At 46.8% G+C, this 25,236-nt stretch overlaps 1 protein-coding gene across 1 annotated transcript; it reads right to left on the minus strand.

The window, feature by feature from the left end:
• Positions 1-496: 496 nt before the first annotated feature.
• Positions 497-14,544, minus strand: LOC130121027 (calponin homology domain-containing protein DDB_G0272472-like). Its single transcript, XM_056289863.1, has 17 exons — positions 14,514-14,544; positions 13,959-14,084; positions 13,752-13,844; positions 13,607-13,669; positions 13,346-13,504; positions 13,048-13,197; positions 12,408-12,566; positions 12,100-12,255; positions 11,443-11,567; positions 11,066-11,266; positions 10,547-10,639; positions 10,087-10,160; positions 8,687-8,742; positions 8,379-8,470; positions 5,012-5,221; positions 1,637-4,186; positions 497-1,465 (listed from the first exon to the last, which is right to left on the minus strand). The coding sequence occupies exons 1-17, from the start codon at positions 14,542-14,544 to the stop codon at positions 497-499; spliced, it is 5,307 nt and encodes a 1,768-aa protein (XP_056145838.1).
• Between the last annotated feature and the right edge of the window lie 10,692 nt (positions 14,545-25,236).

The raw sequence follows: 25,236 nt of genomic DNA on the forward strand, positions 1-25,236 counted from the left end.
CTAGAGCGTATTAAAAATGATGGACCAGGTCTGGGTCTGGTGTCTTAAACAAGGACACTTTGACAGGACCCACATATGTAGCTGGAAACACTGGCATATCGGGGTTGAACCTGCAACCTTCTAGCCTCACAAAGCCAGCCCAGGAATTTCACTTCACTCGTTTATGCTCTAGCAAAGCTTCAGCTTTAAATTGCTTATTGCTCCATCATCTAGACCGCTCCCCGTAGTGCCGGACTCACTCGACTCTCAATGGACGCTTTCCAGACTAATAACACACATAACGAAAACTTAGCTCACAAGATTTAGGCTGGCTTCGCGAGGTTAGCAACCTCCAATTTGTAGGACTTTCTGTCGGACCTCTGGGTCTTCCTGCTACTGTGCACCAATGCTACATATGAAAGTCGACTTCTCTCTCCGGCTCCTGTAAACTCTGCCATCCATCTTGTCGTTTTATAGGTTTTAGTAAAAGTGCGGCTGTGAACTGGACTTTTTTATTTCACTGTAGGTCCAGATACTGAGGCAGAACATTGTTCCAGAACTGTTGGGAGTCCGGAGAGCCGCCACCTTGTTTCCGCCCTGAAGTCTGCAGTTTAGTTCTGGCAGCTGGTTGAGGTTTTTCTCTCTGCTGCTTTTCTTTATCCTCTCTGAGAATGACTTTAGGAGGCAAACTCTGAACGTCTCTTTTTTTCTCTTTGGTTGATTTCACCTCTTCTTCTTCCTCTTCCCCCTCTTCTTCCTCTTCGTCTTCTTCTCCGTCTTTATTTTCTTTTTCTGATTTTTGGTCCTCTTGTTCTTCTTCTTCTTCCTCCTCCTCTTCTTCTTCCTCCTCCTCTTCTTCCTCTTTATTTTCAATTTCTTTTTGTTTCTCCCGTTTTTCTTCCTCTTCTTCATCTCCCTGCTCCTCCTCCTCCTCTTCATCTTCTTCCTCTTTAGTTTCCTTTTCTTCTTTTTGTTTCTTGTTTTTTTCTTCCTCTTCTTCATCTCCCTGCTCCTCCTCCTCTTCCCCTTCTTCTTCTTCCTCCTCTTCTTCCTCTTTATTTTCCTCTTTTTGTTTCTCCTGTTTTTCTTCTTCTTCATCATCTCCCTCCTTCTCCTTCTCTTCTTCCTCTTTTTCTGCTTTTTGTTCCTCTTCTTCCTCCTCCTCTTCTTCCTCCTCTTCTTCCCCCTCTTCTTCTTCCCCTATATTTTCCTTTTCTTTTTGTTTCTCCTGCTTTTCTTCCTCTTCATCATCTCCCTCCTTCTCCTCTTTTTCTGCTTTTTGTTCCTCTTCTTCCTCCTCCTCTTCTTCCTCTTCTTCTTCCCCCTCTTCTTCTTCCCCTATATTTTCCTTTTCTTTTTGTTTCTCCTGCTTTTCTTCCTCTTCATCATCTCCCTCCTCCTCTTTTTCTGCTTTTTGTTCCTCTTCTTCCTCCTCCTCTTCTTCCTCTTCTTCTTCCCCCACGTCTTCCTCTTCTTCTACATTTTCCTTTTCTTTTTGTTTCTCCTGTTTTTCTTCCTCTTCATCATTTTCCTCCTCCGCTTCCTCTTCCCTTTCCATTGCCGGATTGTCTCCTTTTTCTCTCTCGTTCTCTTCCTCACTTTCCTCCTCTTCTTCACTCTCCAGTTCAGCCTCAACCAACTTCTCAGTTTGTACAACATTTGTAAATTTGTCCTCCTCTTCCTCTTCCTCTTCTCCCTCATCCTCTCCTTCGTTCTCCCCCTCTTCTTCTCCTTCGTGCTCCCCCTCCTCGTCCTCTCCCTCTTTGTCATCTTCATCCTCTCCTTCCTCATCTTCTTCTACTCCCTCATCCTCATCCTCCTCTTCATCTCCCTCTTCGTCATCTTCATCCGTTCCCTCCTCATCTTCTTTTCCCTCATCCTGAATGTCATCTTTCTCCACCTTGGCATCTTCTTTTTTGTCAGCTCCCTCCTCATCCTTGCCACTTGTTCTCTTATCCTCTCCTCCCTTCCCCTCAGCGTTTTCCTCTTCCTCCGGATCTCCTCTCTGACGTTCCATCCCATGTTCCCGTTCTTCTTTAATGTAATTTTCTTTCTTATCTTCACCATCCTCTGATGCCATAACACTGTTAGTCTTTGTTTCATCTTCCTCTACATCAACTGCTTCCTCTTCCTCCTCCTCATCATCACCATCAGTCTCTACCCCTGCATCTTCATAACCCTTTATATTTTCCTTCTTTCGTTCATTTCCTTCTCTGCCTTCTTCCTCTGCCTCCTCACCCTCTTCACTTTCTTTTTCTTCCTCCTCACCCTCATCTGTCACCTCCTTTTTTCTATTGCTCTTTTCCTCTCGCTCCTCTTCCTCCTCCTCTTCCTCACCAACCTTGTCTTCAGCTTCACTTTCCTCTTCCTCGTTGACATCTTCCTCTTCTTCCTCCTCATCCGTTTCAGCCTGCTCTTCAGCTGCCTCACCTTCCACATCTCCCTCATCTTCTTCATCCCCTCCACTGTCTTCATCCTGTTTCTCATCATCATCATCTTCCGCTCCCTCTGCCTCGCTTTCACCTGTCCCCCCATCATCCTCCGCATCCTCCTCCTCACCCTCACTATCTTCTTCCTCCCCTTTCTCCTCCTCCTCCTCCTCGCTTTCGGATGAGTCCTTGTCATCCCCTTCATCCTCTGTTCTGCTCTCCCTCTCTTCCTCCTCCTCACTGTTCTCCTCTTCACTCCTGCCTGACCCAGACTCTGCGTCTTCACAGCCTTCACCATCCTGCTCGTCTTCTTCTTCCCCTCTCTCTGATCCCTCCTCACTCTCACTCACCGATCCCCCACCACTTTCCTCTTCCTCCCCGTCTTCACTGTCTCTTTCACTCGACTCATCCGCACTCCCCCCTTCCTCTTCCTCCTTGTCTGTTTTGCTTGCTTCAGAGTCACTCTCTCCCTCCTCACTCTCCTTCTCCTCGACATTTGACTCACTTTCACTGTCGGAACTCTTCTCACCGCTCTCCTCTTCTTCTCCTCCGTCAGAGCTAGACACTGTTCCCTCCTCACCTTCCTCTCCCTGGCTAGTTTCCTCCTCCTCCTCCTCCTTTCCACCACTCACAGAATTGCTGCTTTCTTCTTCCTCTACATCGCTTTCATCGCTCCCTTCACTTCTCTCCTCCTCATCCTCCACACCACTCCCACTTACTCCCTCCTCTCCTTCATCCTCCTGTTCTCCTCCCTCATTTTCTGCTTCTGTGTCTGGATCCTTGCTAATTTCACTATCCTCACCCTCCTCTTTATCGTGATCTTGATGGGAAATCATCGTGTCAGTGCTGTCCCTGCTCCTCTCTGTCTGTGAAATGTCTTCATCATCTGTCTGTGACTTTTGGCCTTTGCTGCCCTCACCCTCACCTATCTCTGTCTGACCTTGTGACCTGTCACTCATAACAGACAAGGGGGCACTGTCACTTGGGTTGTCATCCCAGGAGGCGTTGCTGCTTCTGTCTCCTGTTTGTGCACTTCCGGATTCTGGTGGATCGCTGGCCTTCCCGCTCTGCTCCACCGCATTTGGTTCGGAGGCTGAAAGTGAACGCGATGGAGAGGAGAAGGAAGGTTGGATGATTGCACGCTGCTTTGTGAAGCGTTCGGCTCGACTGGATCTCTGCGATGCCAGAGAAGTGGCCGCCGTGTCGCTGTCGGAGTGGAAATCCCTCGCGCTTGTCACGGCATCGGTCAGGGCTGCTGCAGCCGGAAGAAGAGAGACGGCACTGGCGATAACCTCTTCCAACCTTGGCTTGTTATCTTCAGTCACACCCCAAGAATCATCCCCTAAGATTTCTGGTCTATCTTTGCTATCTTTGTCAGAAGAAATGAGAAAATCTTCTTCCTGTGGTTCAGATTCGCCACCGGCGACAGAAATCCCATCTGTCCGCTTTCTGTTCTGCGAGCTCGTAAAGTCCCCTACCAGATCGCTGGGTTTACCGTCATGGGTTAAGTTTTGACTGGAAACCTCAATTAGCGTGCTCCTCACCTTCACTGGTGTGTCCTTCAAACCATCCTCGATGTCACTATGCGTGAATTCTGTCGGTTTGATTTGTTTTTTGTAATGTTCAGCTTTAACTTTCATCACACTTTCTTCCCCGTCCACCGCCTTTGTTTTCTCTTTTATTTTAGGTTTTGATTCCTTTGCCTTCTTTTTTCCTTTCAGCTCAGTGCTGCCAACTTCAGATGATTCCTGCTCGTCCACAGGTTTGCTTTTGATATTCTGAGAAGCACCGGTGGAAACGGCTGACTCACTTTCTAGGCCATCTACTTTGGTTTTATGTTTAACTGGAGTACCATATTCAGGGTTACTTTGAACAACAACCGGGGTGGATTTAACCACATGGGGTTTCCCTCTGACCTTTGCAGGGGTAGATTTAGCACCTATGGGTTTAACGCTTTTAACCTGAGCAGCTGTAGCGAGAGTTTCTTTTGATTTGCTTTTTACTGGTGACGATTTTAATTCCAAGGCTTTGCTTTGAACTTTTATTGGTGCAGATTTTACTCCTTGTGGTCTATTTTGAACTTTTTTCGGAGTAGATTTGATTTGTTGCCCTTCGTCTTGAAACTGGGTTGAAGAGGACATGAATTCATCTGTTTTACTTGGGACTTCCACTGTTCTGATCTCTTCCCGTGGCTCACTTCCTCTGAGATTCGGACGTTTTGTTTTGACAGATGCTTTGGTCGCTTCACCTCCATTGACACCGACATCAGCGTGAGTCAATATCTTTTCCATACATTGACTTTCCACTTCCACGGGTGACGCCTGAGTTTTCTCCCTTACTGGGGATCTTGAGATCCCTTTGAGTTGTTTATTTGTGAAAGAGCTGGCTTTTATAACAGGTTCTTTGACATTTTCCATTCCCCAAGTGCTTTCCCTCACTTCAGGCACTTTCTGGTGTGCCTCTATCCTTTGGACATGTCTGGGAGCTTTTTGGTTTGATTCTGACAGTTTGCTGTTATCGTGTTTTGGTGTCCCAGGTGTAATATGAGAGAGCTCTTTCTGACCGTGTTTGTCAGTTTCAGATTTGTTTTTTGAGGACTTGACCTGTTTGGTGCTGTTCTCCTTGCCTTTGTATGCTCCCTGGGGTATTTTAGAACTCTTTGGGTTCTTCGGCAGTAAGACTTTATTCTTTATGGATTGTGAGCTGGAGCTTCTCATAGGTTCTGTGGAGGCCTCCAGGTTGGACTGGGTTGATTCAACAGGTCTCTCTGCCTCTTTTAAATCTCTCCTTGTGGCTCTTCCTTTTTTCTTTTCCTGGAAGAATCGGAGCAAAACAGGAACAAAAATGAAACAAGATCATACGAGAACAAAAGAAGTACTATGGGCGACATACTACACCATGAAAACATAGACATCAACAGCAAAACAGATGGTTGTTTCACTTTCCCCAACAGCTCAGGCACACAACACCACGTATGGATATAACAGCAGACCATGAGCACCTCCACGGTCTCCCTCCACACTACTCTGGAGAAATTTGAAAAAGCTGGGTTTATTTTTTTGGACCCCCCCCCCTTTTTCTCCCCAATTGTATCCGACCAATTACCCCACTCTTCTGAGCCATCCTGGTCGCTGCTCCACCCCTTCTGCCGACCTGGGGAGGGCTGCAGACTACCATATGCCTCCTCTAATACATGTGGAGTCGCCAGCCGCTTCTTTTCACCTGACAGTGAGGAGTTTCACCAGGGGGACGTCGCGCGTAAGAGGCTCTCGCTATTCTCCGCAGTTCCCCCTTCCCCCCGAACAGACGCCCCGACTGACCAGAGGAGGTGCTAGTGCAGCGAGCAGGACACATACCCACATCCGGCTTCCCACCCACAGACACTGCCAATTGTGTCTGTAGGGACGCCCGACCAAGCCGGAGGTAACATGGGGATTCGAACCGGTAATCACCGTGTTGGTAGGCAACGGAATAGACCGCCCTGAAAAAGCTGTTCTAATGGCAAAAATGGGTAGAAGGTTCAGGCTAGCATTTTCTGATTGTTTTCAAAAAGCTTATCATCCATATCACAACGCCAAAACGATAGAAAATTTAAGTCTCTTTCATTGGGCACACGTATGCAACTTGATAGCTCTGGCAGCTTTATGCCGATCACATGACAATCATACGTCAGGCTTTTCAAAAACCTCGGCTTTGTTACGACTGTGTCTGTTCTTAGTTCAGTCACTATCTTTACCTGGTTTTCTTACCTGTCTTGTCATTTCAGTTCCTACCCCTGCTTTTATCACCAGGCAACCCTGTGTTTTCCACACCTGTTTCCAATTCCCTGACTGGCTCCTCAGCATTATACTCCTCTGGCTTCCCTGTCTCCTTGCCAGATTGTCTTGTGTTTTGCTGCCTAGTCAGTCCAGCGTTCTTCTCCTTGTAAAATTTCCTTTTTGGGGGGGGGGGGGGGTTCCCCCCTTTTTCTCCCCAATTGTACCTGTCCAATTACCCCAGTTTTCTGAGCTGTCCCGGTCGCTACTCTACCCCCTCTGCTGATCCGGGGAGGGCTGCAGACTACCACATGCCTCCCCCGATACATGTGGAGTTGCCAGCCGCTTCTTTTCACTTGTCAGTGAGGAGTTTTGCCAGGGGGACGTAGCGCGTGGGAGGATCAAGCTATTCCCCCAAGTCCCCCCCGAATAGGCACCCCGATTGACCAGAGGTGGCAGACAAGGCCAACCGTGTGTGTAGGGATGCCCGACCAAGCTGGAGGTAACATGGGGATTCGGACGGGCGATCCCCGTGTTGGTAGGCAACGAAATAGACCGCTATGCTACCCGGACGCGCGCCCCCCCCCCCCCCCCCCGTGAACTCTGCTGCCTGAACTTTTAACTCTGTGTTTGCGGCCTGGCCCTTGCCTGCTCTGTCGCGTGTTTCTGGGCTGACTTCCAGGTAACCTGAACTGTATCTGAAACTCTTTATCCACCTGTATGCACTCTGTCGGTTTGATAGCACATTATACTGCCCCCCTCTGCTCATTAAACCAGGTTTCACCATATCCTGTCTGTGTGTCCTGCGTTTGGGTCCTCCCTGAGTTCCTAACAACAAACTTCACCGGACCATTATTATTATTTTATATTTTTAAATTCACCCACTTCGGAAAGCATTTTTGAAAAGCTCCATTTTCGCTGATCGAAAACACCGGCTTAGTGTAAATGGAAGGCCAAAATGGAGGAAAGAATTTTTTTTTTAAATTTACCAGTGTTATTGCAGACACTCTCAGACTGAATGCATCCATTCATATTTTGCGCATGCCTCATAGATTCCTCTGATTTAATAATGTGCTCCTTTCTCCAACGGTACACGAAAAAGATGAGAACAGCCAAAAAGACAGAATTGCTCTGTTTTAGAACGAGTGTCGTGGCAAATGGCTGCATGGCAGGCTGACATGATGGTAAAAATGTCCTGACAGCTAATAAACAGATGTTGGTCAGAGGAGGAGAAAACCAGGCTGACACAGAGAATGGGTCTTTGTTTCTCCATTTGGACAGAAGAAGAAACATGATGTGGCTAATTAGGGTGCACAGAGGGGGTATGCAACAGCTACATGACTTAATCTTTATCACACCAGTACAAGTTGTTTTTTAACAAATTGAATTCATGCAATTTCTCAAATTGATTTCAGTCAGTTATTTTCTTTCACACATTTCAGCACCCAGATGAGCACGCATGGATTGCTGGTGCAGAAGGGTGCATGCACGCCTGCAGAAAATACAGGTGCAAATACACACAACACTATTTCCCAACACAGCTTAGTCAGGAAAAGAGTATTGGGGTCTACGATGCCCCACTAAAACACAGAAAAATGTAGGAGACATCACAGCGTGGTTGAGCAGAGGCTACGGAAATGTTGATAAATATGGCAACACTGCTGCCAGCTTTTCCAAATCATTGAGTGTGTGTGTGTGTGTGTGTGTGTGTGTGTGTGTGTGTGTGTGTGTGTGTGTGTGAGTGTGTTAAACTTTTGTTTTTTGGCAGGCACAGTCCTAATCTCTAAATCTACAGTGGGGAGATTCATTACACACTTTCTTGGAAAAGCAAGAGAAAGTGGGACAGTTACAGAATTGGAGCGACCAAGAACAAAATAAACTCAATTAAAATTGATGGTTCAACGTTTCACCTCAATGTTTCACCAAGTGGAAAATGCTTCCACAATCACGCACACAGACTCACACTAACACGCAAGTACGTACATGCACACGCGTCACAAACACATACTTCAGCATGCTGAGCTGTGCACATTTTCCTGGAAAAGTCTGCGAGTCTTCAGCGCTTTCGCTTCCTGCCCTGGAGTGCACAAACCAAACCAAGACTGCACAGCCTCCACAGCAACTACATTACTACACTGGGGCACGTACTGCATTTCTCTGAAGTAATCAGAGAAAAATCACGCCGCAAACAACTATCAAATGCCACTGTGCTCACCGTATTTACCGAAGGGTCACAGCTGACTTCTCTCTCTGAAATATTTTCCTCCGCATCGTCAACAATCACTTCTTTCAGAGGAGATTCTCTTTCTGAAAAGACACAAAAGATGAGATGTGTTGTGTGACTGGGCTCAGCATAACTGGATGACAGTGAAAAGATAAATCACAGCTCAGCTTATGATCACATCAAGCGACTCCAGGGAGGTTTCTTGAAGTTGAAATCCGTGAATTTCTCCATTAATAAGCAGTTATTTCATCCATCTGGACCATGGGGTCATGTTCCATAACACTACCAGTCATCTTTACCATGGCTGGAGACACTCTCCAGGCTCCGTATACTGCTGTTGAAATGTTTTTGAACACTGGTACAGTGGCAAACACATTCCTACCCAAACAGGGAAAGACTGAAACGTGATGCTGATGTGGGCATGACAATGACAATCAACCATGTAAGTTAGATGACCTATGGGGTCTGACAAGGTGGAATACTGTCACCTGTTCTTTGTATATGTATATGTATATGTATAGTTAGTATATGGATTTCTACTGGCTGTATGGTGGGGATAGGCTTATTAACCATCTGATGTACGCCGATGACTTAGTCATACTGTCCCCTTATAGTGCTGGCGTACAGCAACGGCTCAGAGTCTGCTCAAGTTATGGTGTGCACCATGGCATTAAATTTAACTCTAAAAAGAGTGTTGTTATGATTGCTAAAACCAAGGAGGATCAGAAGCAAAATTTTCCTTCATTCTTCATGGCAGACCAAGCACTAAATGTGGTGAATAAGATATCTGGGTCACATCATCAGGAGTGATTTATGTGATGATGATGATGATGATGTGCAGCGCCAGTGTTACAAACCGTATGGACAAGCCAATATGCTGGCACGCAAATTCCATATGTGTACAGATGACGTTAAAACTGCTCTTTTTGGGGCCTACTGTACTCCACTAGATACTGCCCACTTGTGGAGCAACTATAGCAAAGCAAAAATGAAAAAGCTGCAGGTAGCATATAATGATGATGCATCCAGAGTCTTGCTCAAGCTTCCAAGATGGACAAGTGCAAGTCATGTGTTTGTGACTAGTAACATTCTCACTTTTTATGCTGTGTTGAGGAATTTCATGTACAAATTCATGTGTCGATTAATTGATTCAAAAAATGTAATTATAATCTTCTTAACTGAGCCTACAAAAAGTGACACAAGCTACTCCTCTTGTTTCTGGAAACACTGGAACTAATGTCTGTATAGTTTTTAATCACTGTGGACTTGTGAACTGCTGTTTTAGCTATATTTTTATGTTCTTGTCCTGTGTTGTATTTTTATTGTTTTTTTTTTTAATATGGACCTATGTGTCTGAATAAAGCAAGATTTGATTGACTGAATCAATATTACTGTACAACAGTGTTCCCATATAGGTTGATGTAGTTTGTAATACATTAGACTGTGTTAGCTTTGGTCCCAGCATCCATTTTTACAAGGGTGGGAACTGTTTACTGCTGAGCTGACGGCACACCAGCCACAATGGCTGCTACACCTGGTTTGTAGCCCCAGAGGTGTCAAAAGATCTGTTTCTCTCTGCCTCCTACATCCAACTATCTCACAGCACTGCCAGTTTAATCACGTCTCAAATGGATAAAATAATGACTTATCAATGCAGAAACGTCCCGGATTTCAGCCTTAAATTGCAGATTTGAAATACCTGTTTGTGGTGAGGCGGGACCTTGCAGAACGCCGTTTTGTTCTTCCTCCTTTGGATGTTGGTCGAAGACGTGACTGGGGGGTCTGGCAGGGCTGGCCCTTTGAGGGGTTGTGTTCTTTAAGGGTTTCTTGGCAGTTGCCTTTGTGTGAAGTGGCTTTTTGGCGGTCATTTTTTGTGACGGTGAGGCTGTAGGGCTGTGTTTGGGTGTGAGCGCAGGGGAAAGCACGGGAGAAGATGACTTTCTGGTATTAGATTTAGAGGAAGTTGTAGTAGAAGAGGCTCTACTGGCTGGTCGGGTAGAGGTGACTTCTCTGGTGTATCGGCGGGATAACACTGGACTCTGTGAGGATTTGGATAGAGATTTTAGAGAGCGCGGTTGGTTTGGAGTGGCTATAGATTGGCGTACGGGTGGCGATGAAGGGGTTCTAATATCCTTTGATAACGTTTTAGGGTTTGGGACATATTTAGACAATGGCGAGGATGTGTTGGGCAGACCCGATAGTAGAGGAGAGACATTCTGAAACATCTTCCCAAACTGCTCCACAGAACTCTCCTAAAACACACACACACAAAAAAAAGCAAAACGGTAAACCAGCTTGACCGAGTCATCAGTACGATAGCTACCTAGCTCCCCCTGCTGGTTATTTAACAGAACTACTGTCAACTACTACCCTGTCTTTCTCAACTGATCATAATAGAAAATATGGGTCTGTTTTACTCCAATCTTTAACCACTGGCGATGTGAACAAACCATTTATAGCACTAGAGAACATTAGAAACTCCGATTTAGTTGTTCTCTAGTGTTATTCCTTGTATTAAGACACCTGTCAATCAATCTGGCAGTAATAGTAGGGTTCAATTCTATGTTTTGTATGTTTGTAGCAGGTGTGACCCAAAGGACTGCACCAGTAAATCACGGGCACAGCAAAGTTGAGTGGAATTCTAAATGAAATATGAGTATTTAAATGTAGGACCTCACCCTTTGTCTGCGCCGGCTCCTGGCAGAGAGAGACCAGAGATGGGGTACGGTGGATGGGGTGGGCGCGATGGGAGGGTCCCCCAAAAGTATTTCTGTGTAGCTGAACTCTGTAGCGTCACTATTCTCCACCATCAGCACCTCTTCGCTCTCGGGCGGTCTGGGTGTGGCCAGCACCAGCATGTGATTGCCACCGCAGGTCACCTGGACACACACACACACACACACACACACACACACACACATGGCAACCACGCACAACGACACCATCATTCAGCATATCTCTTTAACTTTCATGTGCTCAGTGTGGTTTACTCTCGCTCGCCCTCAGTCACTCCCTCACTCCGCCTCACACATGCAGAGTGATGCGCCACACTCACCGACTGTACGCCGTATTTCAGGAAGCGCGTGCACAGCGTTGGACTGAACTGATTGATGAAATTCTCCTCCCCTAGACCCAACTTCCCGTGGCGGCCGTCACCAAAAGTGTGGAGAAATCCGTGGTCTGCAGCGGACAAGGACAAATAAATCACACATGGCTGAATGGCATATTGATAATCACCAGGTGTAATATCCATGTAACCACTACATAGCACTGCATGGTGGGGGTTTCCTGACTGACTGAGGTGGTGACATAGTGAATTGGGAGGGTTTGCCATTCAAGTGTTTGTACTCTGAAAGAACCAGAGGAGGCGCTAGTGCAGCGACCAGGCCACATACCCACCTCCGGCTTTGCTATTTGCTTCAGGTCAGGATAAATCAATAGAAACCTTAAGAGTTAATTTAGTCAGAAAGGACACTGTTTTTATTTTATCACTCAGGAGGTCACAAATCATTTGGCAGGACAGGGGAAACCCAGCCGCATGATGACAGCAAATGTTTTCATCAGGGGGCAACCACAGGAACTGCCGCAGCCGGGACGCGAACCCGTAGCTCCCGCACCGCGGGTGAGATCGCTACCTGCTCGCCTAAAGGATCCGACTCGTTAGCTTATCCGCCACGTTACACCACATTCTGTCTTTGTCTTCAGCGCTTACGCGTGATGACGGCGGTGTGGCTCTCCCCGCACGTGACGTGACGGACGCTACCATTGCGGAAGTGCTCGACTGGTTTTGGCAAATCCGCCTCGAACAGAAAGGTGCCTTGGCCCAGCTGGCCGTGCTGACCGCGGCCGAATGTGTACACCTCCTCCTCTGCGAGAACAGAAAAGAAAAGAAAAGAGAAACGTCACCTCAGAATACGCGGGCTAAACGCTTCCGCTGATCTTGTATCAGGTGTCCAACTGTAAATCAGTTCGTAACAAATCTTTATAAACCGAAACGCCGCGTAACATACAGCGCCGTACCTGTGAGCGCCGCAGTATGTTCTCCACCACAGGACACCCGGGTGACACGTCCCAGAATGCTTTGCACCCGCTGAGGGACTCTGTGATTGGCCAGTTGCTCCGGGTAGAGCCCAAGCCTTCCGTTCTCGCTCTCGCCGAAAGTGTAGAGGTCTCCGTCCTCTGCTCCGAGGCCAAAGCAAACACCCAGGGTAATACATTCACTTTCTGGTGCGGGTGACGCTTTTATCTAATTCATACAAAGATCAAAAACTACTTGTTAAACTGAAATCCGGATTGTGTGCGTCATTTAACGAGCAGTGCGTAATATTTCTGGAGCGTAATGCGACAGGTAATACGGTTAACTTGGCACCTGACACTCGCAGTCCCCACTGAGCCCTGCAGTAAACGGAGTAAACCGATCTCTACCGGAGGCATTTGAAACTGGAAGTTGCACGTATTGCTGGGCTTGGGGGGCATCCCAGCCACTCTTCCAGTCTTTTAAATTTGTTATTTGCATCATTAAACAATAGAGGTCAGCATCCAGGTAGAATTTAAACGTTGCTCTTTAGGAGGTTACACCAGAAGGAAAGGAGCACTAATGAATAAGTGTGCTGTCTCATGTTGTGTTGTGTTGTGTTGTGTTGCATCACGTGCACAGTACCCGTGACGAATGCTGAATGGTGGTATCCACAGGACACCCATGATACCCGTTGTCCCACGGTCACCTCTCTAGGCTCTGGGGCAAAGCTCTCCTCCCCCAGACCAATCTGGCCCACTGAGTTGTCCCCCCACATGAACAGCCTCCCATCCTCTAAAGGCAAACATCAAAACACAGAACATGGGAAAACACCCAACCTGCAAACAGTCACATGCATGTGCACACTGGATTTGGAGACCGGGCAAGCTAAATGCATGCTACTGACTAACAAATGAGGCTAAATCATTGTCATCACGCCGACCTGTCAAGGCAGCTGAGGTGTTGCATCCTGCAGACAGCATTTTGATTTGTGCATGGTCAGTGAAGGAATGCAATAAGTCAAAGTATGTGGTGTCATTACAGTGGCCCAAACCAAGCTGCCCTTCCTGGTTACTGCCAGCACCATACACACTCCCTCGCCCTGAAAAACAATAAACACCTGAATGAGTTACGTAGATAACCACACCCTTCTATGGCAGGATCTGCTCAGGAGAAGGCCCCTTTTATTTGACCAGAAACTTACACGTGCAGACGATGGTGTGATCCCTCCCGCAGGCTGCAAGCTTCACTTTCTCAGACTTCAAGGCTGAAAGGGAGGCAAATGACTTGTCAGTGACCACAATTTTCAAAACTCGCGTTAGGTTAATATAAAATGTCCAGGAGCTGACCTTTCACAGGCGTAGGTTTGTTGGCAATGGGCTTTGACCCCAGCCCTAGTTGGCCCCAGCTATTGCCGCCAAACATGAACAGTCTGCCATTGCCTGCAGAGAGAGTCGTGAAGGTGAAAGAGGAATAATAAAATAATCACGACTGGGAACAAGAGGCATTCAATATTTATGCATATTTATGAATATGCATTGAAATAGGGTGTCCACCTGTGATGACGGCAGTGTGTTCTCCCCCACACGAGATCTGCACTGGACGGTCATTCTTCAGCCAGAATTTACAAGGCATGTTACCAGCAAAATTGCTTTTCCCGAACGTGAATACGGCTCCTGTTTCTGATGAGAAATTATTTATTCATTTGCGTAGCCTGGAGGATTAATCATCGCCTCTGTTATAAGAGTTGCGGGGCAAAGATACGTCTCAATGTTTTAGAGGGAATAGACACCGACTAAATGTCCTTTCAGCTGCGCCTACTGACTTAATCCCAGTCCAGCCTGGTAGTAGATCACATCTCTACATAGCCATTTAAGTCGCAGCAGCATGCCGGAAATAGCAACGGGTTTAACACACACACACACACACACACACACACACACACACACACACACACACACACACACACACACACACACACACACACACACACACGCACACACACACGCACACACACATGTGCAGAATGATACCCGCGTGTCGTTATGGAGGTAACACCTTTACCAAAACAGAAGTCTGGAGGTTATCTGGTCCGCAGGGGATGGTCTCACCTGGTATGTCAGTCTCGGTCTGGCCTGTCATCCCTCCTCCGGTGTCGCTCCTTCACATTTCACCAGAGAAACTCCGGGGCTGCAGGTGAGGCGACTCAGAACCGACTCAGCCGTAATAACACTGTAATAACGGTGTACTGTATACCTTATAGATGTGCTGAATGGGCTAAAGTGCCCGCTGCTGGCGTAAGGAACTGTCGGCGTTTCGTTGGCATGGTTTATTTACACAACTATAAGATTTTAATTGACGAACAGTTATCAGGATTTATAAGCCACGCCCCCTCCTCTGCACGCACTCGGTTAAAGGATCATTCCGGTATTTCAGCATCACGGTCGGGTTTTTTTCTCCGTACAATGGGCCTCGTTCATGTACCCAAAACAATTGTTCTTACACACCCATGGATGTTTTCTTTAAGCCCTGAAGTTTGTCTCAGAGACCAGTGTAGCATTACCAAATAAAATAAATATAAAAAAGGCAATACCATTTTCAACTGTCACGTTTTTAAAATTCAGAGAGAAATTCATGTAAAATACTGTAATATCTTTTTCAGGGTGATCTGCATTAAAGCAAAATTATAGATTATATTATATAAATATAAATGCTAAATGTAAATGTTAAATATAAATGTTAACCCTAAATGTGAATATTGTAACGTGCATGGATAAGAGGACACGCTGGCCGCTGGCTCGCGGGCTTGACCCGTTAGTTGAGCGGTTAGCGATGCCTCCTGCGGAGCGGGTGACAAGGGTTCGCTTCCCGGCCGAGGCAGTTCTCGTGGTTGCGTTTTCCCCCCGAATTCGCTACAATATTAATGTAAATATTTAACAGCGGTTCCCGGGGTGCCCCTCGAATTCGCTACCCTGTTGTCAGAAGTGGGATGGTGAGACCCTGAGGCCAAGCGCGTGCGCCCAGAGAGCTGATATGTAGCGACTCCGGGGAGCAGCCCGGGAACCGCCGCAGCCAGGACGCGAACCCGGATCTCCCGCACCACCACAACGTTAACCAGTCGACCAAAGGGTCCGACCCGTTAGCCAAGGGCTAGCGAGTCTATTTATCCGTTACACCCCCCCTCCTTCGGGACGCGCGTCCCCGCGCTTCAGCCTATCTCCCACACGCCTCATATCTCCCTCACGCCTCTGGGCGCACGCGATTCCGATGGCCTCACGGTCTCGCCATCCCACTTCTGACACCAGTGGAGCGAATTCAGGTGGCAGCGATCCGGGTTCGCGTCCTGGCTGCGGCACTTCCCTGGCTGCCCCCCCCCCCCCGAATTCGCTACAATATCAATAAAGGTAGGCTGCTGAAGGAAGGAGATGTGCGAGAGGAAGAAGAAGAAGAGAAAGCTATGCCAATTAAGTGGTGTCATATTTGTGAGAAACAAGATGATGTGGAGATACTGGAGCATCTTGAGGTTAGGTGGCTCAGAGTAACTCACTGTTGAACACAAGTTATTATAATTAGAGTTACAGTCTGACCGTGCATTAGCCATTTTTATACTGAGATGATTTTATAAGGAAAAGAAAGGACATTTCTCTCAGGTACATGGGACTAGACTCATAGGACTGAATTGACTATGTATACACTCTACTTTGTTCTACTAAAATAGACAGCTATTCAAAGCTGGTAAAATAGACAGTTATTATAAATAGTTCATTCTAAAGTTGTGTAAGGACAGGATTACATTTTTAAATAATGTTGATTTACTAAAATTATATTTAATCTGTTTAAACAGCAACTTTTCCCTGAGGAGTACGAACACAATGTGTGCTCTCATGAGCCACTGGAGGGGGGGGGGGTGTTCAGGGCCTCCTTGAAACTACAATTAAGCACTAGGGAGGAGGTCCGCAGATGGCTGGATGCCTTTGAACGGTCATCCCAGATTACCTGGAGGGTGGCAAAAACCTATCCTGCTACTGAGGACTCTGCTCGCCACAACGAGTACAGAGTAAGAGGATTCATGATAAATGAATGTTCTTTGTTTTATGATTGTTTAAATAGTCAAAAATGTAATGAAGCATTTCTATCTTCTAAGGTTGACTGAAGATGCCAGCACAACACACGGCATTCGTCATCTCCAGAAAAGAACACATTCAACATAGTAATAACAACATCATAATACCATATCAATCATTTTGAGATTGCATACTGTTTAATCAAGGTAGCATGCTCTTGTTTCAGTTCCATTCGTTGTAGATCTGATGACCGCCACAGTCAACAGGGGTTTTTGTTCCATGTGACCATTAAAAACCAGCATCACCACCGCTTCACTTGTGCTGAGGCCTTGCAGCACCCGGATGTGTCAAAAGATCTTCAGCACTGAACCCTCTCAAATACGACCTTCAGGAGGAGCAGGGTGATTCTTCTGTGTATGCCTCCGCAGATCGCTCCACCTGCCCCGATGTGAAGTTTTGTTACAGGTCAGTTTGATGAATATTGCTCCTAACGTATTGCTCATTCAAATACAGCCCCAAAATTTACCATGTGCTTGAAGTGTATCAGTGGCATTCACATTTCCCCGTTCTTTTCCCCTTTAAAATACCCCTGACACAATTCTGTTTCATTGCCAGCTGTCAATACAACTAGTAGTGATCATCTTATGGACATCAATTATTTACACTAAGCGATCCTAGTGGAGATTAACCCATTTTTTGAAGAAAAAATGAAATCTAAAGAAGCCCAACCTGCAAAATTCAACCCGAAAATTATGTCTTTGTTTTACTTAAAAGGGTGTCAAAAAGAGTCCCAGCATGTGTTCTTATTGTCATTAGAGATTATACTACACCGTTTTTGAGAGGGCTTATGGAGCATCTTCTGGGGGTGGCATGTTGTGCGACCTGCAGGAACGTCTCGATGCCTGCAGCAACACGCACAAGGCGAGACACGTGCTGAGATGCGCACAGACGAGGGTCAACCCGTCACTGCTGTCTGCAGGCGTCATGAAAAGAAAGCACAAACAAGAAAAGATGACGTTCGCTGATTCGTCAGGAAACTACATTAATATATAGAGATAGGACAAGTAGTTGTTTTGATAAATATGTGTAATATACCGATGTAATGGGCGAAGATCGGTTATAACTTGTGCTAGCTGACGTAGCTGACTAGCCAAGCATTGTCAGGGCAACGAAGGAATCACGTGCTTTGACAGGAGCAACGCGAACGTCAGAGCGGCAACGTTTCACCGGCCAATCAGGTAGCGCTTTTTTGTGAATATTAATTAACCTTCCCCTGCCTTCACCGGCCAATCAGGTAGCGCTTTTTTGTGAATATCAATTAAACTTCCCCCACACCCTGCATTTCGGAAATTCGCAGGCGGGGAGTCACCCTGGACACGAATTTCCGAAATGCAGGATGGAAGGGGAAGGTTCATTAATATTCATAAAAGAAGCGCTGCCTGATTGGCCGGTGAGGGGCGCGGGAAGAAGCGCTGCCTGATTGGCCGGTGAGGGGCGCGGGAAGAAGCGCTGCCTGATTGGCCGGGGAAACGTTGCTGCTCGCTCTTGTCAAGACATCCTGAGGAGAGGAGCGTATGGTAAGCAAGCTTTAATACATTAACTTTTGTTAACGTATAGTTATACGAATACGAATTTTGCAAGCGTTAAGACCTTAATGTTTATGATTTGATAACGTTATATGAATATGTTTTTCAGCTGTTCCCAACACAGTCAATTCTAGCTCCTGTCGGCACTGTAGTCACGCCAACATCGATGGACGAGCTATGCTAGCTATGCTAGCCCTCGTGAATGCTCGTCCAGCGATGTTGTTGTGACTGCAGTGCCAATAGGCGCTAAGTCAGTTCATACTTTACCTTCATTCATACGTTGGTATAGAGAGTTTGGACCAACTGATACCATGTCTAACATTTATACTTTCATATCAATAAAGGTAGACTACTGAAGGAGAGGTGAGAGAGGAAGAAGACGAGAGAGAGGAGGAAGCTATGCCATTTAAGTGGTGTCATATTTGCGAGAAACAAGATGATTTGGAGATACTGGAGCATCTTGAGGTTGGATGGCTGAGTAACTCACTGTTAAACACAAGTTATTATAATCATAGTTACAGTCTGACCGTGCATTAGCCGTTTTTGTATTGAGGTATGATTTTATAAGGGAAAAAAAATACATTTCTCTCAGGTACATGGGACTAGACTCATAGGACTGAATTTGCTATGTATACACTCTACTTTGTTCTACTAAAATAGACAGCTATTCAAAGCTAGTAAGATAGACAGTTATTATAAATAGTTCATTGTAAATTTGTGTTAAGACAGTTGGGTTTACATTTTGAAATAATGTTGATTTACTAAAATTATATTTAATCTGTTTAAACAGCAACTTTTCCCTGAGGGGTACGAACACAATGTGTGTTCTCATGAGCCACTGGAGGGCGGGGGAATTTCAGGGCCTCCTTGAAACTACAATTAAGCACTAGGGAGGAGGTACAGAGATGGCTGGAGGCCTTTGAACGGCCATCCCAGATTACCTGGACGGTGGCAAAAACCTATACTGCTACTGAGGATTCTGCTCGCCACAAGTACAGAGTAAGAGCATTCATGATAAATGACTGATAGTGTGTCCCTTGGTGGCAACATAGTAGCAAATAAATTGTATTATATGAAAAAAACACTTCACTTGAGACAACTCCTCCCCAACCCGGAGGGAGCAATCCACCATTTTCCGGTAGAGAACCGTGGCCTCAGACTTGGAGGTGCTGACTCTCATCCCAGCCATTTCACACTCAGCTGCAACTTCTCCAGTGTGCGCTGGAGGTCACGTTCTGATGAAGCCAACAAAACCACATCATCTGCGAAGAGCAGAGATGCAGTTCTGAGGTTCCAAAACGGACACACTCCTCACCTTGGCTGCGCCTTGAGATCCTGTCCATGAATATCACAAACAGAATTGGAGACAAGTTACAACCTTGGCGGAGTCTGACACCCACCGAAAATGTGTTTGACTTTTTGCCAAGAATGAGGACACAGCTCTCACTTTGGTTATACAAGGACTGGATGGCTTGTAGCAACTGCCCCAGTACCCCATACTCCCGCAGTACCCCCCACAGAATGCCCTGGGGTACATGGTCGTAAGCCTTCTCCAAGTCCACAAAACACATGTAGACTGGCTGGTCAAACTCTCATGCCCCACTCAGCACTTCCACAAGGGTAAAGAGTTGTTCCAATGTTCCATGGCCAGGACGGAATCCGCATTGTTCCTCCTGGATCCGAGGTTAGACAGTCGGTCAGAGACTCCTTTCGAGCACCCTAGAGTACACCTTCCCAGCGAGGCTGAGCAATGTGATGCCCCGATAATTGGAGCACACCCTCCGGTCCCCCTTTTTGAATATGGGAACCATCACCCCAGTCTGCCACTCCACAGGTACCCGACCTCCACGCAACACTGAAGAGGCGTGTCAACCAAGACAGCCCAACAATGTCCAGAGCCTTTAGCAACTCAGGGCAAATCTCATCCACACTTGGCACCTTGCCACCTAGGAGCTTTTTAACTACCTCAGAGACCTCTGCCAGGGATATGGGTGGGGCTTCCCCTGTGTCTTATGACTCTACCTCCTCCACTCAGGATGTGTTAGTTGGGTTTAGGAGCTCCTCAAAGTGTTCTTTCCACTGCTCGACAACATTCCCAGTCCGGGTCAACAGTTCTCCTCCCTGGCTGAACACAGCCTGAGTCAAGCCCTGCTTCCCCTTCCTGAGTCGCCGGATGGTTTTCCAGAACTTCCTTGAGGCCAACCAAAAGTCCTCTATAGCCTCACCGAACTCCACCCACAACCGAGTTTTTACTTCTGCAACCGCCGAAGTGGCAGCCCTTCTGGCCTCCCGGTACCTGTCTGCTGCTTCAGGAGACCCCTGGGGCCAACCAAGTCCGAAAGGCCTCCTTCTTCAGCCTGACAACTTCCCTTGACGCTGGTGTCCACCAGCGGGTTCTTAGGTTGCTGCCTCGACGGGCACGATGACCTTATGACCACAGCTCCTGCCTGCCACATCCACAATAGAGGCTTTGAACATGGCCCACTCAGACTCTATTTCCCCAGCCTCCCTCAGGATACACGAGAACTTCTTCCAGAGGTGGGAGTGGAAGACCTCACGGACAGGGGCCTCTGCCAGATGTTCCCAGTTCACCCTCACTACACGTTTGGGTTTGCCAGGTCTGTCCAGCAGCCTTCCTCGCCATCTGATCTAACTCACCACCAGGTGGTGATCAGTTGACAGCTCTGCTCCTCTCTTCACCCTAGTTTCCAAAACATACGGCCGCAGATCTGATGATACGACACAAAATCTATCATCGATCTTCGGCCTAAGGTGTTCTGGTACCAAGTACACTTATGAACTACCTTATGTTTGAACATGGTGTTTGTTATTGCCAGTCCATGACTCACACAGAAGTCCAATAACAAGGCACTGCTTGGGTTCAGATCGAGGAGGCTGTACCTCCCAATCACATCCCTCCAGGTTTCTCCATCATTGCCCACGTGAGCGTTGAAGTCCCCCAGCAGAACTATAGAGTCCTGAAGCGGAGCCCTATCCAGGACACCACCCAGAGACTCTAAGAAGGCTGGATACTCCAAACTGCTATTCGGTGCATAAGCACACACAACAGTCAGAGCCTTTCCCCCAGTCGTATAGAGGTAACCCTCTCATTCCCTGGGTAGAACTCCAACACGGCGGCGCTCAACTGGGGACTTGTGAGTATCCCCACACCTGCCCTGCGCCTGTCACCTTGGCCAACACCAGAAAAGTCATGAGTCCAGCCCCTCTCCAAGTGTTTGGTACCAGAGCCCATGCTATGTGTGGAGGTGAGCCCAACTCTATCTAGTTGATACCGCTCCACTTCCCACACCAGCTCAGGCTCCTTCCCTGCCAGAGAGGTAACATTACACATCCCGAGGACCAATCTGCGATGCCGGAAGTTGGCACACCCCTGTCCCTGCCTTTGCCTGCCATCCGGCTCTCATTGCGCCCTACCCCAATGCTCATCCCCACGTGTGATGGGTCCAGGGGGTGGTGGCTCCATGTTTTTTTTTGGGCTGGGCCCAACCGGGCCCCATGGGCCAAGGCCCGGCCACCAGGCGCTCACCGGAGGGGAGCAGTGCCTCAAGTGAAGGAGTTCAAGTATCTCGGGTACTGACCGAAAGGGTGAGATCGCAGATACAAGCGGCTGAAATGAGTTTCCTCCGTAGGTTGTCTGGGCTCAGCCTTAGAGATAGGGTGAGGAGCTCGAACATCTGGAGGGAGCTTGGAGTAGAGCCGCTGCTCCTTTGCGTCAAAAGGGGCTAGTTGAGGTGGTTCAGGCATCTGATTAGGATGCCTCCTGGGTGCCTTCCTTTGGAGGTTTACCAGGCACGGCCAACTGGGAGGAGATCCCGGGGTAAACTCAGAACTCGCTGGAGGAACTACATGTCCAATCTGGCCTGGGAACTCCTTGGGATCCCCCAGGAGGAGCTGGAGGGTGTTGCTGGGGAGAGGGACATCTGGAGTGCCCTACTTAGCTTGCTGCCATCGCGACCCGACCCTGGAGAAGCGGCTGATGATGAATGAATGAATGTATTTTTTAAAAAAAAGCATGTTTATATAGGCCTAAGTATTCTGATTTAAAGGACAAAAAAATTCTCAAACAAATCAGACTATGCCTTTAAAAAAAAAGTAAATATATACATACAAGTTCTGAAAAATGAATTCACAGGTCATGTAAATATTGTGATTAAAACGTCAAACACACACACACACAAACACACAGGTTTCCCCTGATTAAATTAATATTAATTACATAATTTATGTGTTGGCATATTTCTTTATTATAAACTTGCAGCAACTTTGCTAGAGGTTTGCCACAAGTGTTTGCCAGAAGGCATTTTTGTAAGGGAATGTATTATAATGTTACACATATTTCACACATATTTGTGTTACACATATTTCACAATTATTGTAGGTTGAGCCCCCTTAAGGGTCAGATCCTCAAAATGCGGCTACTTCTCTCCCTCCAGAATTCCTAACGTTACTGAAGCTGATGTATACTCTTTCTCGCCAGTACTAGTCTGGTGTCCATTGGGTGGAAAAGAGTGTCAGGAGTGATTTGCGACAGAAGGGTATCAGCAAGAGTTAAAGGGAAAGTTTACAAGATGGTTGTGAGACCAGCTATGTTATATGGTTTGGAGACAGTGGCACTGACGAAAAGACAGGAGGCGGAGCTGGAGGTGGCAGAGTTGAAGATGCTAAGATTTTCACTGGGAGTAACGAAGAAGGACAGGATTAGGAACGATTATATTAGAGGGACCGCTCAGGTTGGACGGTTTGGAGACAAAGCAAGAGAGGCAAGATTGAGATGGCTTGGACATGTGTGGAGGAGAGATGCTGAGTATATTGGGAGAAGGATGCTGAATATGGAGCTGCCAGGGAAGAGGAGAAGAGGAAGGCCAAAGAGGAGGTTTATGGATGTAGTGAGGGAAGACATGCAGGTGGCTGGTGTGACAGAGGAAGACGCAGAAGACAGGAAGAAATGGAAACGGATGATCCGCTGTGGCGACCCCTAACGGGAGCAGCCGAAAGTAGTAGTAGACTAGTCTGGTGTGCATTACTGCGCCTATGAAAATAATGGAGAAAATAATGAAGACATGTTTTCAGTATATCTGTGGTAGCGATAGGATTACATTAATATACAGAGATAGGACAAGTAGTTGTTTTGATAAATATGTATAATATTGTATTTTTCATAACTTCTACGTTCACCACAATATATTGATGTAATACTAGCTAACATAGCTGACTAGCCATGCATTGTCAGGGCAATGAAGGAATCACGTGCTTTGACAGGAGCAACGCGAACGTCAGAGCGGCAACGTTTCACCGGCCAATCAGGTAGCGCTTTTATGAATATTGATGAGCCTTCCCCTGCCACCCTGCGATTTGGAAATTCGCGGCCGCAAGGCCATCGCATGGCTTACACACACACACACACACACAGTCACACCTAGGGACAATTTAGTACGGCCGATTCACCTGACCTACATGTCTTTGGACTGTGGGAGGAAACCGGAGCACCTGGAGGAAACCCAAACAGACACGGGGAGAACATACAAACTCCACACAGAGGACGACCTTATTTAATTAGCCTTCATTTGGGTTAAATAGTGTGTGCAGGAGAGCTCTTTCGCTGTGAGCAAATGCAACATGCATTGTGTGTGTTTGTGTGTGTATGTGTGTGTGTGTACGTGGTGTCATGTGAGTCTCTCTTGCGTGCATGTGCAGTCGGTTCTCCTCCCAGGTCTCCGTGGTGATGGTGGTCGTCATTTGGATGCTGCCTGCCCTTCCTCTCCTCACATAAGTTTTTTCTTTTTTTACATGATGATGCTGATTGCGTGGCTTGGGTCCTGGACTGTTCCGTTGGCATGTGGACACTGCTTGGCATCCTGTGCATCATGTTCTTCATAAATTTTATGTCCATTATAATTCTGTTGTTCTCTTTCAATGTTGTATTATGTAAATTGCGTGAACACAACATCCATTGCACGCTGTCCGTCTTGGGAGAGAGATCCCTCCTCTGTTGCTCTCCCTGAGGTTTCTTCCTATTTTTTCTCCCTGTTAAAGGGGTTTTTAAGGGAGTTGTTCCTTATCCGATGAGAGGGTCTAAGGACAGGATGTTGTGTTGCTGTTAAGCCCACTGAGGCAAATTTGTAATTTGTGATATTGGGCTATACAAATAAAATTGATTTGATTTGATTTGATTTAGCCCCTATGAGATGGAATAGTGCATTAATGGTTTTCTTTTGTATAACCTGATATTGGTTGGTGTGTTCAAATAATTGGTTAAGTCTGTGTATAAAATAGATTGATAACTAACACGTGTTTATGATCGAATTATCACATTGGAAAAATTAGAGATTTGGTTAGATTTTGATTGGCATATGCTGATTGCATCCTTTTTATGACCAGGACAGGAGAGAGAAGAGCGCAAGAGGGGAGAGCAGAGGCGACGAGGAGTGCAACAGACAGATGAGACACCGAAAGAGCTACTAGAGAAGTGAAGAAGAGGAGAGTATCAGATAGACAGATATTGAGCCCTCATCACACAATAGAAGCAGATGCTATGAGACAAGGGTTGGTCAATTTTGAATATTGAAGAAAGCATTGGCAACATACAATATGACTGCTTCGTTGATGTCAAGGCTATAATTTTATCAGGGTTTAACTCCTGCTGCTGAAAATAGAAATGATATCAAATTGAGTGAGAACTCAGGTTGCACTCATTTTAGTTTGACGAAGGCCCGCCTACGCGCCTGACCGCAACCTTTTGGTAGAGCACGCCGTCCCAGTCTCTGAAATAACTTCAATGTGGTGCAATTATCAAATGAAAATCTAAAGACTTCTGGGGTGGGCTTAAGCCCCCAATGTTTTAAGATCCTAACAACGCCTCTGGATAATAGTAACACTAAATTGCAACGTCGGGAATATTTGGAGCTGCCGTCTTCGTGTTTCAGGAGATGATAGTTCTTGCAAGTCCCGGCACCACACCGCTTCGCCATAGCTACGCACTGACGCTAAAAAAAGCTATATCAGATTTATGAACAAACGATCATGCCGCCCCAACGCCGATAGCCTGTCCGCTTGCGCCTCCAGCACGCTGACAGATTGGGCCCCGCCCCCAAATACCCGTATGTTCGTGTGGTCTTTTAAACGTGACGTCCACGTTGCGGCCGCTCACGCCTCTCGGAGTGAAG

Source organism: Lampris incognitus, chromosome 11, assembly GCF_029633865.1.
Source record: "Lampris incognitus isolate fLamInc1 chromosome 11, fLamInc1.hap2, whole genome shotgun sequence".
Taxonomy (NCBI): domain Eukaryota; kingdom Metazoa; phylum Chordata; class Actinopteri; order Lampriformes; family Lampridae; genus Lampris; species Lampris incognitus.